Below are 15,039 nucleotides of genomic sequence, written 5' to 3'. Positions count from 1 at the left end.
GTGTTTTAATGAGCTCTCACCTGGAGACATAAAGAATAAAAATCGGTCGGCAGTTTCCCCCCCCCCCCCACATCAATGCGCTCTTTAACGGTGGCAGTGCTCGTCGCCATTGGCAGCCGTGAGCCGTTGGTGCAAATTCCACATTCCTGTTGGTGGGGGCTATTCTCTCCGTGGGCCAAAGGGGTGGAGAGCCTATGGCACGGCATGTGGCCTGCTACCAAAACAGCCCGAAGACAATATTTATCCATCGCTACAAGCATCTTAGCCGGACTAATTGGTTACGACTACAGAGGGTATTGTTTTCACCGTTGCTATTTTAGTTCGCTCGGGCACTTTTGCCGCTCCCGATGGCTTTCCAATTCACGCAAATGCGGATGCTTGCACAGCGCATTAGTGCGGCAAAGGTGAGAGCCCTAATGATTTTACGTTGGGCAATGCTCAGGTGTGCGGTTAATGCGTATGCCCACCAAAACCATTTGCAAGCCCTGCCCGGCCCTCGGTAAGACAAATGTTCTACCCACCCCTTCATTAGGACAACAATTGTTGATTTCCCACAAAGCAGTGTTCATTTTATTGACCCCCACAGGGTTAATGGATTGAGTTGGCCCCCCCCAAACAAAAATTGACCCCCAGATTTGCGAGTCAAGCACACTAACCACAACATCTCTCGGCTTGGTAAAAATAATGAATACCGATTTAATTATTTACAATCTTGCCTATTGAAGGAACCTCCGTAGTCTTAGGGGATTCGACGGTGCAAATAAATATACGGTAGAATAAAGCACGCGTGTGAAAATGGATGTGCACGCTGGTCGAAAACTACGGCCATATGACGGCATGCGAAAAATTGTAGTTTAAAAATAAAACGGCAGATTTTAAATGGTATCTTTTTTTCTCCAAATTTTTCCAACAATTAGAAGAGTACAGCTGTGGGCATTGGTTGTGGGCAAGCTGTTTGTCGAGTCCCCTAGCAATTACCCGAGATGATTTATAGCTTATTGTGCAAACTCGCGATGTGTGTCGTCGGAAGGATGGACAGGGGGACATTTCGGCCGTGCTTAACACACAATAACTGGACCTTTGGCTCCCGCAACAATAACAGTGTGGCGTCTTTGATCGCACGCAGAGGGGGGCGCTCTTGAGACTGCAAATCCGAACTTGTATGATAATGTCAACACTCCGTTTAAACTAATTTTGCTTGTCTGTTTGTGTGCTTCCTTATCCCGCACGCGGCGTGGGACGCACACCTGCAGAAAATCGACCCGCAGGCCATCGAAGAGTTTTATGGGCTCACAACGGACGTGTCGAAAAACTCAGAATCGGGATACATCCTCTTTTACCAGTCGAGGGAATGAGGATTTGGGGAGTCGGGGCCTGGGGGAGGGGGGGGGGGAGATTGCGGCTATCATCAGCCGTTGACACTCTCGAGATGACAAGATGCCTAACAACATCAACAAAAACCCGCTGTGTCCACGCACGTGCTCTTTGGCACCGACGACGATCGCGCTTGCTGCGGTTTCCTTCCTCCGCCGCCACCGTCCGTCCGGATCCAACGCCGAGCCGCGCACAGGCGGCACAAGCAAGCGTCCACTTCGACTCGGATAACTTTTATAACCCCGCTCATCTCCAGCAGCAGCAGCAGCAACACCACGATGGGTTAATTTGTTTTCTGGGAGGGGGGGGCGACGTGGGGTGGTGGGGGGGGTGGTGCCCACTTACTCCGAGACCTTCCCAGGTACTTGACTCTGTTTGCGTCTCTGTATATACAAAAAGATTTAAAAATGAAACAAAGAAAAAAAAAGTGTAAAAATAGAAAGCTCTTTTGGCCGGAAGTCAGATTTACCAACTCGGATTGTGTGACGGTGAGTGTCTCTGACCGTTCAAGTGTCTTCTTCATGGCGTTTATTGTCTTAATTGTTGGCCCCTTTTTATTACATTTTTGCATCCAGCTCTTGGTTAGCGTTTCGTTTTGTGCTTTCTCTGCCAATGCAATCGGCGCAAGGCTTTCTTTGATGGGAATAATTTACAGCACGAAACCTTGATATTGATGTAATCTTTAAACTGGCATTGGCTTTCGGCAAGTCCTTCCACTGCTGCGTCCCGATACGAACTTCCTTTTAAAATAAACATTAACAACACATGGTTAGGAGAGTGGTTTTGGTTGATTTAGTAATTAAATTAACGTGCAATAGAGCATCATTGTTAGAAATCTGGATTTAACATCCCCTTGCAATAACAGTGTCCTATTTACACGGGAAAAGTTCACCAAGCCTTTTTTTTTTGGAGGGTCGTGCATGAGGATATCCGGCCAGTTGCTTATGTAAGCGTTGCTTTCTAGGGGAAATCGGAGTGCCGGAAGAACGCTCAGACTTGCAAACGAATAATACTCAAAGGCCTGCACAGGCATGTCGGCAACCTACTTTCTGTACTGCAATCTCCTGGCTACCTCGCAGCCCAGGAGGATTGGGAGTCGTGCAGACTCGTGGTGATCTGTGCGTGATCCGCCAACGCCCCCCCCCCTCTCCGAAGTGCTGATTGCAGCAAGATCGCTTGCACATGTCTGTAATGTTTACTGCTCAGGTGGGTGCGTGATTGTGCAGGTGCGTCAGGTGTGCGTGGTATAAATCGGACGAGGCGGACCTCATGCCAACTGCTGTCATCCCCCCCCCCTTCGCCAGCTGGTATTCTACCACTGTGCATACGAGGACAGGTCAAAGTGTGATGAGAACGCGATACTGCAACTAAAGTTGGTGCACCAATGCAATGATGGGCTTATTTTGAAGCCTTGACCTGTAATTACTGTATAGCATAAGTGCATTTGTGCAAAGGTAACTACTGTACTGATACAAATGAAGTTGTATTGCGCGTGGCTCTGTGCGCAGTGTTGCACTCTTGACATTTTTTTGACCTTCCTCCGTTTGTGTAAGATGTCGCGAAAGGCTCTCCATAACCACATTCGTTGGTGTTTTATTAGTTAAAGTTGAAATACGTTTTAAAAAGGTGTCTGATGTCAGAACAACAATTTCCCTTTATCCCAATTTTAAAATGAGGTTCTCCTGTGTAATTCAACCGTTGCTCTGTCCCGCGGAAGTGTCCGTTTTGATCTAAACCAGTGGTGCTTCACCTTTACTCTGGCCTTGCACCCCTTTGTTTCCCAATCGTTAAAAATGTATAATCTGAAAACATAGTTTTGATTAAACAAGGTAGTTGTACTTACGTGCCCATTCTTAATTTGCGTTTTCGATGATTTACCTTCGAAAAAAATCTGGCCGTGTCTCGCACTCCCAGAACGGGCATCTCGCACCCCCAGGTTAAGGTACCGCTGCTCTAAACAATCGTGCTCAATCATTCATCCTTTGCCTTTGTTATTGCAGCAGGGTTGCCACCACATTGTGCTAAGGTCTCAACAAACTTGTGTATGGGTGTATATACCAATCGGAGTTGGAACAAACAAATTCGCTATTTACTAACAATCAACGATTGCAAATTTGGTTGACAACATGGATGGCATTGGCGAGTAAAAAGCTGTCACCGTGAGTATTTGACAGAGCTCCTGCTGTAGTCTTATTATTTATCGGGATAATGCCACGATTAAAGCGAAACGGGCCAGCGACGTCCGTGTGATGCATTGCGAGAGGCGAGCGTGTTGTATCGCCGGCGGTCTTTGTGGTCCCAGAACGTCACTATCAATGTAAAATATTCTCAACCCGCACAAGTTCCATCATGCAAGATTACTTAATTTATTTTGGTCAAATTATGTACGAATCCACCTGTAATTGTAGCTCTGCGTATGTGTATACATATGTGGTGGCAAAGCAAAAAAACTAAGCAGCTGGTGCTTTTTTTGGAAGTGGAAAATGTGCTGTTTCATGTGCGGGCCGCCGTCGCATTGTATACGGTTGGGTTTGTTCTCTTTCCTTTGTATTTTTGTGTTTTTTGACTTGGCGCCGATGGCCTTTTCAGATTGTGTGCTCGTTTCTGTCTCGTCTTCCCTTGTCTCAGACACGAGCCCTCATTTCCAGTCTTGGCCGTACAAAGAAATAATAATAATATACGTATACAATTGTTATTTTTTATATATATTTAAAAAAAGCTCATTAATCAAATTGTGTCTACGGCAAAAAGGCGGCGATGTGCGTTACGAAGAGGGATGTGTAGTGCATGTGGCGTAGTTGTGGAGCGGCGGCGGTGTGCGCAAGGGAAGCCGATGGAAATACATTTCACAGCGTAAACCTGTGGGCTTTTCACTGCCAGGAAGGTGTCTGTGGGAGTATTGTTCACTTGCAGATCCACCTTAATTTGGGCATCAAAACTTTGCAATCGGAATCTTTGCTTTATCCTTGAGGAAATCCCATGAGCTGGGAAGCTCTTTTTCACAGGTGTCCAGTCAGGGCGAGTCAGAAAGTTACAACAATAAACAATACAATAAAACGATACGAGTGCAAAGTATAAGAAAGGTAAGCCAATCGCGATAAATAAACTAAAAAATATATTAAATTTTACCAAGTAAAGCCCACTGAGCTATTAGTTATTTTCCAGAAGCGACTTGGCCACAAATGATAGCCCAATTAGAAGTGGCTCATGCGGCAATTTATAGCAGCCAAATAATCTTCACATTGTCACATGGCCAGAACGTTGCATTATTTATTTTCAACATCCGACAGTGAAGTGAATTTTACTATTGACCCATCGCTCAATTCGACTGTACAAGGCCGTGTTGATGTGGAGGTAGTGAAAGGCAAAAAAAAAGACACATTTTGGCATACAGCGGGCTAACCTAATGGTGATCGGAGCCGGATGCGTTGAGCCGACGGAGCCGTGTCGCTCATGACGTGTGGGTAACACGGACCTGTCGTGCTGATGCTGCTGCTGCTGCTTGTGGAATGTAAATGGCCCATTCCTGGACCAGTACAACCCAGCTCCCAGCGTTCATGGAAATGTAGCATAAACCTCTGACCAAAAACATTTCGGTGGGATTTGCTTAAAAGACAATAAGTTTGGCCAGCTGTAGAATTTCACATCGCACTCACTGGAGCCCCCCAACCCACGCTCGGAGGGACATCCGTGGGTATTTTTAAGCCTCGTCTCATTACCCCATTTAAGGTGAATCGGCACGTGATCAGAGTGCGGACTCTAATTCGTACAAAAATAATCAGCTGATGGGGGAACAGAAGCTTTGGAATGTTCTAAATTCCCTGCGAGTTCGTTTTTTTCTGTTTAAACCACCTAACTTAGCATTCTGAACATCTACCCCCCCCCCCCCCTCGTGCCAAAACGCGATGTTGATTTGTTGCGGAGGGTAGAGAGTGACGCATCTGTGTCTGGGGCGGTTCGACTTGAACATTGTCCAAGCCGGCGTTGCCACGAACGCACGCTTGGACCGCGTCGCATACACCGGTGACGCCACTCTCTTTACTCGCTCTGACATTTCGGCATTTACTCTTTGCAGAGGTTTCACAGCAGCGACTGCACGAAATGTTGAGGTATCCGTACGTGTGTGTACCGCGGTTCTGCTCATGCCCATATTCTGGAGCATACGAAGTGAATTCACATTGGTATTCCAGTAATTGCCTTCTGGCAGTATGGTGTTATCATCATCATCGTCATTGTTATTATCATTGTATTTTTAGTGTTTGTTTAAAATTATAATCTAAATAAGTCAAATGTATATATGTTTGATATTCTTTGTAAATGAATGGACACATGAGGACGTATTAACGAGGCGGACAGGCCCGGCAAAATGTTTAACCACGTTTACCAGCGCAGGCTGGCTGAGAATAAACGCGACAAGTGCTGTACATCACCACCACCACGTTGTGAAAAAGAAAAAAAAAGACCACGTCATCTGTGGCGCGTCTCCGTGAAATGTTTTCAATCGACAGTGAAAGCGGGCGGCAAAAACTTGCATCTTCCAGAATGAAAGCGGCCATTACCTCAATTGCGAGCCTCCACATATGCAAAATTGACAAGGAAAATTTATGGGAAAGGAATGCGCATGCTAATTGAGCGATTGATTAATTCATGAAAAAAAAAGCTTCCCCTGGTCCCTTTCACAATAGTGCGAAGTTTGCCGCGGATGCAGGGCGAGATGCCCACAAGTGCTGCCCGTTGGGTGCGTACATCGGAGGTGGTTCGGGATGTTTGTAAAAGTCCAGGGTGATATTCTGCACTCTACTTTTGCGGAAGAAAAGAGGGCTTTTGGGTTCAGCTTGGGAGTGGGGTCGGGTAAGATGGGGATACGGGAAATGCAATCGCGGGTGAGGGAAAAAATAATGTTCGTAGGAACACTTGGCAAACGAAAGTGTGTCAATTGTGGAGCAGTTTTCAACTCTTGCGAATAGGGTTCTTATTTATTTGTTGTAGGCTTTTTCTTTGATTTAAATTTTTATGGGTTTTTTTTTTGCTTAACGCCAGTTCAATCCCGAATTTCGTGTAGTGGCGGCAGATGACTTAATGACGAAAGTGGTTTGCAAACGTTTTGTGTATGGGATGGGCAACACCAGAACCTGTTGCCCTCTGATGGTTCACATTCTCCACATCATGGAGCGGTGATGCCAGTTGGCCTTTAGTAGGCTGTATAATGGGGCATGCCAAATGGTTTGTCGATTTTTCGGGCAGTGTCAGAAGGCAAGCAAGGGCGCTGAGTGGGACCCCCTGCCCTTGGCTCTCCATAAAAGTTGACATCGTCCGGGCCAAGGCGAGCCGAAGATAGTTGTGAAGCGGCAGACTTGCAGTGTGGCGCGCTGTGCACACAATCCTCGACACGTTGCAAACACGACACGAGACCAGCGTGTCCTGTTTTGTTGTTGTCAGACTCTGGCTCAATTCCGTGATGCAATAATTTGCAGTAATTTGTATAATTATGTAGACACGTTTGAATGGATCCTTAATTTCGACCAGTGTTATTTGACATGCTTTTTCGAATAACAGGGGGCCCTTGTGCATGTTAAGTTTTACCGACGTTTTGCCTCTTTAAAAAGCCAATCGGTTGTTGTTTTTTCCCTCTACAAACTCTGCAAATCGGAATTGACATGTTACTCGCAGCTTTCCCTGACGTTACAACCCCACGTTCATTCAACTTCAGCATCCATTTGGTTCGATTGGACCTGACTACAGGCAAGACGATATCTTAGTGTGCAAATGCACACTGATGAATACGTAGGATTGTGTAATGCATGCGACGCCTAACCGTGCCCCTATTTTCTCATCACGATTTTTAGTGTTGAGTTTGCTGGTAACGTGACACAGAGAGGGGGGCGGGGGGAGGGAGGTTTGCTTTATTTTGTCAGAGACTGCCATGAGAATCATGCCACGGACTTGCGCTGGACTGGCATTGTGAGACGATGCGAAATCCCGACGCAGTCCATTACGATTGCATCGCGATCCCTTTCTGTTGTCCGCAGCAGCCTGATAATGTTGAAGATACATTCTTGGTGTCTGCGTGGGGCTCGCGGGGTTTTTTGCGATTTTTTGAGTTGCAGGCGTGTGGCGGGGGCAGGGGGGGGGGGGGTGTTGCGTAATAGTTGCAAAACACTGCTAATAAATTGCAAATAATAAAAATGTTAAACTTCACTCACGGATGATGACACAGATGGCTGCAGGTATTGTGAAGAAAATGTGTTTTTTTTAATTTTAGATATGAAGAACCATTTTGTGTATAATACAATGTATGGTTTATTTTTTCATTTTTGTTGTACTTTTAAAATGAACAGAACGCCCAGTTTGCTATTGTGTCGGGATAAAGAGCATAACTAAACACACGTGTTCGGTCATCATTAACTGCAGTTCAAGCTGACAATCGAGTAGAAGTGCTCAAAGTTAAATACGTACGATTGCATCTTATGAAGACAATTCTCTCTCTCCATTCCAGATTATATTTGTAAAGATTTACAGAACTGACCTTTTTTTCCCTAATTTTATTTATTTGGAATAATTTGCAGTTTGACCCCCCCCCCCCCCCCCCAAGGCATAACATTGTAGTTTCGGAAATGCAATTTGTTCGTTAGCAAACTGGTCGTATGTAATAACGGCGAGGGTTTTAATGCAAGTGCTTCGAATGGGGGGGCGGGGGGGGGGGCACGTTTTACAATGGTTGCAGGGTTTATTGGATGGAAGTTCTCCAAAGTGTGTGTTTGCAAACGGCTCTGTGTGCGAGTCGCCTGAACCAATTGTGAGTCCTTTAAAATGTAGCTGCCTGGTTAGAAAATAATAATTACACAAGTAATTCTTGGAGCAGCCACCTTTGGGATGAAGATAAAACCTGTGCACACACCCCTCATGCGATTACTGATTATTGAACCCCAGAAGTCTGTAATTGATCACAATAACAAATATATTTGGGGGGGTGGGCGGGCAGGGAGGGGGGGGGGCAAAGAATAAAAAAATTAAATATATATTTTACATTGTTTGTGTCTTGTTTTGATGGGGTGGCCAAAAGATGGTGTCATCATCCGCTTAACAAACAAAAAAGTCCTCTATCATGTGTAAATGTGTAACGGTTATAACACGAAATATCATGAAACACAAACTTCCCGATACATCGATGATTTGAGTTGCTGTTGGTATAATGCAATGTTACTTCAGCATTCGGTTGGATTTGTATAAAACACAAAAAAAACTAAAAAAGGTAACATGAGGTTTGAGTCATCTTTATGGCCTGTTTTGGGGGATTGCCATCCGGAAGGGGGGAAATATACAATGATTGTAAATTGTAAAATGCACTTTTAAAATAAAAGAAGTCTACAAAGTAAGTTTTTGGATCATTTGTAATTTACGGCACTTTGTTATTTCATTGTTGAAGGCCACACCATGTGCTTGTCATAATTCTAGATTTGAAGCTTTCGTGACTGCAAGGATTCATACTCTTAGGTTTTTTCGGTAAAGTCACGTAGGTAAAAAAATAAAATTAAAAGTTAATAAAAGTAATAATGGAAATAAAATAATAAATCAATAATAATAAGTATTTTATTTTATTTCCATTATTACTTTTATTAACTTTTAATCTTATTTTTTACCTACGTGACTTTACCGAAAAAACCTAAGAGTATGTTTGTCATGAGCTTGTTTGGCGCCTTCATGGTGGTCGATGTTGCTTGTTGAGGTGGGGTGCTCGGGACGTGTTCCGATATCACTTGCTTTGGCCGGGAATGGAACTCTGCTCACTGGGTCCGTAGTGCACTGCGTTCATCACTGCAACAGTGCAGCGCCATCTCAATGCAGGTTAGTTTGACAAAAAGTGTTTGTTTCTGCCGTGTAATTTTAATTTATGTGCACCACAACCTTCACAATTACATCTAAAACTAGTATGTAAATAAAACCCCAGCAAAATATGGAAATGGGGATATTGATTCATGTGTGCGTGTGTTGACAGTATTTGTGTCCAAGATAAAATTCAAGCTCATTCACAATCATTGGGCACCTGCATCGTTTCAATGCAGTAATTTCTCACAAGCTTACCAGTTTAACATTTTATTTGTAGTTTTAGTTTCTAACTTGAGCGATTCGGCTGAACACAGCTGTCCGCAAAATGTGGCTTTGTCAAGAATTTACAAGTGCAGTACTGTATACAAGTTATATCCAATGTTGGTCAGTAATGCGAGGAAGTATTTTAATACTGTGCAAGTAAATCTTTCCAGTTCTGGGGTGAAGGAGGCTCATTGGGCCAGCTTTGTAACAAAGCCACCTTGTATCCTCGACTCGACAATTGGCAGTTTTCTGCGAAAATTAAGCCAGGCCCCTGGTTCGCCTTGGCCTCCGCTGTTTAGAATCAAGATATTCTTGGGTTTTTTCGGTAAAGTCACGTAGGTAAAAATTTAATAAAAATAAAATAAAAATCACGACGTTTCGGAGGCAAAACAAGCCTCCGTCTTCAGGTGGAACCGTCACAGCACGATTGCTGTATCAAGTAAATGAGAAATTCCAAGAGATCCGACCCCGTATATATACTGGTTAAGGGGGCAGGAGCCATGGCAGGCCCCTGGATAGGAGTTTTTTTATTATTATGGTAAGGTTGGTGCGGCTGAAGCTCCGGCTAGTCTACATAGCAAAGGACTGAGCCTTTGTTATGTAGACTGGCTGAGAGGGGGGGGGGGGGGGTGCCAGAGTTGTTAAAGTGCGGCTGCTGCTAATGGGACAGAGCCCCTGCCATGTAGATGGTAAAAGCAAAAAAGCAGATCAGGAAGAAACAGCCTCCTGCTTCTGAAAAGGAAACTAATAGCTCAGTGGGCCTTACCTGGTCAAATTAAAAACATATTTTGTGTTGCTGGGAACTCCGCGGGACCCTCATGAGCTCAGGTGTCCTGCCACGTAAAGCCGAGAGGGGCTTTATCGTAAGCGAGACGGGGTCAGGAGGTCGGTGGGCAGATCACGAAACCAGTGACAATAAGCAGATATATTCTTGGTTCTTTGGGTAAAGTCACGGAGATGAAGACCGCTTGTGTTGCGATCGAAACGTGTTTTTTTTGCTTTTATTTTAAATTTAAATTAATTTTTTCATGAAATATTTTTTTTTTTTTCGTGACTTTACCGAAAGAAACAAAAATATAAATCCCTGCATAGTATTGGTTCTTTCGGTAAAGTCACGTAAATAGAAAAAAATATTCAATAACAATTAAAAATAAAATTAAAAATATGAAATTTAAAATATTTAAAATTTAGAATTATTTTTTTGTTTTCTATTTACGTGACTTTACCGAAAAAAACCAAGAATATGAATTCCTGCAGTCACGAAAGTTTGAAGTCAAAATGAATTCCTGCAGAGTGACGAAAGTTTGAAGAAGTAAAAAGATAAGCAAGCCAGTCTCCAATGCACGCCTAAACACCCTCGGTTTTTTTTTCTGCCACGAACAATCCACGCGTTGCACTGAACGCTCCAGGTGAGCCACAGGTGAGGAACAGGCTGCGATTTCAGTGGCGAGGTTGAGGCAATGGGTCCTGACGCAAGTGGGGAATACATTAACCGTGGCCTGTCCAAATTCACCCCCCTCGTTATACATAATAGAGGTGTTTTGGGTGAGATCGCGTAAATATATAAAAGTGCCGTTATAACCCGCCACCACCCGACACAGCCGACTAGTAAGGGTTGTCATGTAAACAGAACGTGGCCAATTCGTTAGATTTACATTGTAAATGTTGAGGGTTTGCTCTCCAGCACAACGCGTTGCTGTACTAGTGAATCATTGGCATGTTCTGTTTACGTGACAAACCAAATTGTCTGTGTCTGGTGGTGGCGGATTTAATGACGTATTTACGCGATCGAACCCAAAAAAAACTTATGGATGACATCGGTCGCTAAAGCCTTCGTGTTAAACCTACAAACGCTGTGTTTGTTCTGGTTGGCGAGATGTTAACTACCTCGCCTGGTGTACAGGAGGTCGTGGGTTCGATCCCGACCCTGACGCCTGCTGTATATTTGGAGTTTGCATCTCTCTCTCATCATCATCATCACGGCGGCTAGGAGATGTTAACTACCTCGCCTGGTGTACAGGAGATCGTGGGTTCGATCCCGACCCTGACGCCTGCTGCTGTATATTTGGAGTTGGCGTCTCTCTCATCATCACGGTGGCTAGGAGATGTTAACTCCCTCGCTTGGTATACAGGAGGTCGTGGGTTCGATCCAGACCCTGAAGCCTGCTGTATATTTGGAGTTTGCGTTTCTCTCTCATCATCATCACGGTGGCTATGAGATGTTAACTACCTCGCCTGGTGTATAGGAGCTCGTGGGTTCGATCTCGACCCTGACCCTCAACACGCCTGCTCTATGTTTGGAGTTTGCGTGTTCCCCCCGTGGTCGCAACTCGACGGAACGGGGTCGGGACCTGTCTCGGCTCGCGTGCGTGCGCGTGTGTGACCGGGGGGGCGATCGAGGCCACGTGACACGGCGTCTCTGGATTGCCACGGCAGCAGATGCCCCCTCTCGTGGCCACTACCGGCGATGCCGATTGTACCCACACGCATGTTGAACGTCCATAAATGACGTCACGCACCTGGGGAGGGGGGAGAGGTCAGACATTTGTGACGAGGGGGGGGGGGGGTGAGAAATGTGACGTCACATCAAATTGTGAAACTTTAAATAAATATAGACAACAGGTCCTACTTCATTAAATAGACGTTTTAATAAATGTTTTCTCCTACAACATCAGAGTGCAGCGCTACATTAAATACGCACTACAATGACAATAGTTGAAAGCGATTTGAAGCATGGTTTATATATTTTTTTGGGGGGGGGGGGGGCGCAGAGCTTTGTGACGTCATATTTGAGGGGGGGGGGGCCTGACTTTTTGTGACGAGGGGGACGGGGGTCAAAAATCGCGTGACGTCATATATGGACGGCCCCTTGTTACGTATGCATGTTGAACTTCTTTCGCACCGTACGCGTCTCTGTGTGTGTCTCCATATCTCTCTGTGTGTATCCGTGTCTCTGTGTGTATCTCCGTATGTCTGTGTGTGTGTGTGTTTCCGCGTCCCTCTGTATGTATCAGCGTCTCTCTGTGTGTCTGTGTCTCACTGTGTGTGTCTCCGTGTCTCCGTATCTCCGTGTCTCCCTGTGTGTCTACGTGTCTCCCTATGTGTCTACGTGTCTGTGTGTCTCTATGTCTGTGTGTGTGTCTGTGTCTCCGTGTGTGTGTCTCTATGTCTGTGTGTGCGTCTCCGTGTCTCCCCATGTCTGTGTGTGTCTCCGTGCGTGTGTCTCTATGTCTGTGTGTGTCTCCGTGTCTCCCCGTGTCTGTGTCTCCGTGTCTGTGTGTCTCCCCGTGTCTGTGTCTCCGTGTCTGTGTGTCTCCCCGTGTCTGTGTCTCCGTGTCTGTGTGTCTCCCCGTGTCTGTGTCTCCGTGTCTCCCTGTGTGTCTACGTGTCTGTGTGTCTCTATGTCTGTGTGTGTCTCTCCGTGTCTCCCCGTGTCTGTGTCTCCGTGTGTGTGTCTCTATGTCTGTGTGTGTGTCTCCGTTTCTCCCCGTGTCTGTGTGTGTCTCCGTGTGTGTGTCTCTATGTCTGTGTGTGTCTCCGTGTCTGTGTATCCGTGTCTCCCCGTGTCTGTCTCCGTGTCTGTGTGTCTCCCCGTGTATGTGTCTCCGTGTCTCCCTGTGTGTCTACGTGTCTGTGTGTCTCTATGTCTGTGTGTGTCTCTCCGTGTCTGTGTCTCCGTGTGTGTGTCTCTATGTCTGTGTGTGTCTCCGTGTCTCCCCGTGTCTGTGTGTGTCTCCGTGTGTGTGTCTCTATGTCTGTGTGTGTCTCCGTGTCCGTGTCTCCGTGTCTCCCCGTGTGTGTCTCCGTGTCTCCCCGTGTGTGTTTCTGTGTCTGTGTGACCGATGGAATTGAGAGGATCTGGGGGTAGTGGACACGGATGAGCGGGACGTGGAACTCCGACTGTTCCCGCAGCACTGCATTCATGGAATTCGTTTCCACGTGCAGTATGTTGTTGTTGTTGTTCTTGTTGTTGTTGTTTACGTTGTGTTGACATGAACATGATCACACTTGGATGTCGATGCACTCAACACGATCGCTGCTCCGCGCCGCGTGCTACAGTATTGCATTTGGCCAAGGGACTTAACAATGAGCACCTTACATTAGTTTGCTTTAACACAGGCCCTTCCGTTAACATTAAAGTATAACAAACACAGTTTAAATATTAAACATTTTTTGCGAAATGGAAAGTTAGGAACATTTCCAAGTCCCCCCCCCCCCCAAAATAAATAAATGAAAGTATCCTCAACGCAGACGATAACAAATTGACGGTCTAACTGTTTTTTTCGCGTTTATTTGCAATGCGCTCTGAATTCGATGTGTGCGGTTTAGGCGATTACAGTGGCGTTATTAATCCTCAAAGCAACGTTTTATTTAACAGCAGCAACAACAACATTCATATTCTCTCAAATTAAAATGTACCCCCCCCCCCCCTCTGGAGACGTGCAGGGGAGTCGTAGGAGGAGGCTGCCAATGTTTTTTCTGTTCACGCGCCAGTCATGAGCTGGTGCAACTGAACGGGCAGAAGCTTCGTGCACCGCTCATCGGATTTCTCCACGAGAAAATACCAATTCCGAGTCTGGAAATCAAGGTGAAGCGAGTTCGTGCCACTCCTACCACCACCCCCACCCCGCTCCCTTTCTCAGAATTATAACAAGATGTAAAAAAAAACTTTTAAAAAACATGAAAAAAAATAACACCACACAGAAACCGTTCCGCACGCACAGCCACAAGGTTCGTGAGTGGTCGCCGATTCGCCGGATTATCACCAGACGCTCCGGACAAGAAGACGCACCCCAAACAACCCGAGCCTGCCGTGTAGCCTTAACAGACTGTTGGGGCAAGTGCTGTTAGCGGGCACATGTGAAGGCCGGGACGGGCGTGGGTGGGTGGCAAGCACCACGCCCGAACGCCTTTGTCTCCCCAGTGACGATGTTTTTACACACTGCACCAGGTAAACATTTGAGGCTGAGTCGACCTAGGCGAGGGCCCAGGACCGGTGCAGATAATCGGCAGATGTTCGCGCTTGGACTCGGCATGCATCCATGATGTTGTGTGGATGCGCCGATGCCGGAACAGCGTGTTGGTAATTACAAGCCCATGGACTGCATAAAAATCTAGCAGCTGATTTGGCCCATGCCTTCCAATCACTCCAGACCAGGTGCTAGCATCATGACCAACTCGGGCATTGAAGTCACCCAACAAGATGACTCTATCCCGAGGGGCCACTTTAGCCAGCACCTGTGACAGGAGGTCGTAGAAGGCATCTGACTCATCAGCCTTGCCTGCATCCCTCCACGGATGTTCATCTTCGGTGGGGGCATAAGTAACCACGACCACCACTCCTCGCCTCTGGTTGATGGGAAGGCGAGCCCAAAGTAGTCTGGGGCTTACAGCTTCCCACACCTCACCGCCACACTCCCACGCCCCCTTCATTATTTTGTTCAGAAGAAGAGCCACTCCCTGTTATTTGGCAGTCTCCTGTCCCGAGTAGAGGACTCTCCACCCCTCATGGTGGCAGGAGCCAGAGCCGGTCCACCGGACCTCATAAATACCACGGAGATCCAGGCGGTACCG

General features: G+C 46.2%; 1 protein-coding gene across 1 annotated transcript in view; it reads left to right on the top strand.

The window, feature by feature from the left end:
• Window positions 1-8,740, top strand: part of USP46 (ubiquitin specific peptidase 46) — a 35,025-nt gene extending 26,285 nt beyond the window's left edge. Inside the window, exon 9 of the mRNA XM_061552228.1 lies at window positions 1,254-8,740. Coding sequence (XP_061408212.1) covers window positions 1,254-1,355 — 102 coding nt within the window. The 3' untranslated portion in view covers window positions 1,356-8,740. The remainder of the gene's footprint in view (window positions 1-1,253) is intronic.
• Window positions 8,741-15,039: the final 6,299 nt, after the last annotated feature.

The sequence above is a fragment of the Lethenteron reissneri genome, chromosome 16 (genome assembly GCF_015708825.2).
Source record: "Lethenteron reissneri isolate LAM-NWPU_2019-01 chromosome 16, ASM1570882v1, whole genome shotgun sequence".
In the NCBI taxonomy this organism is placed as follows: domain Eukaryota; kingdom Metazoa; phylum Chordata; class Hyperoartia; order Petromyzontiformes; family Petromyzontidae; genus Lethenteron; species Lethenteron reissneri.
The sequence above is the reverse complement of the archived record's forward strand: the minus strand, read 5'-3'. Positions and strand labels throughout refer to the sequence as shown.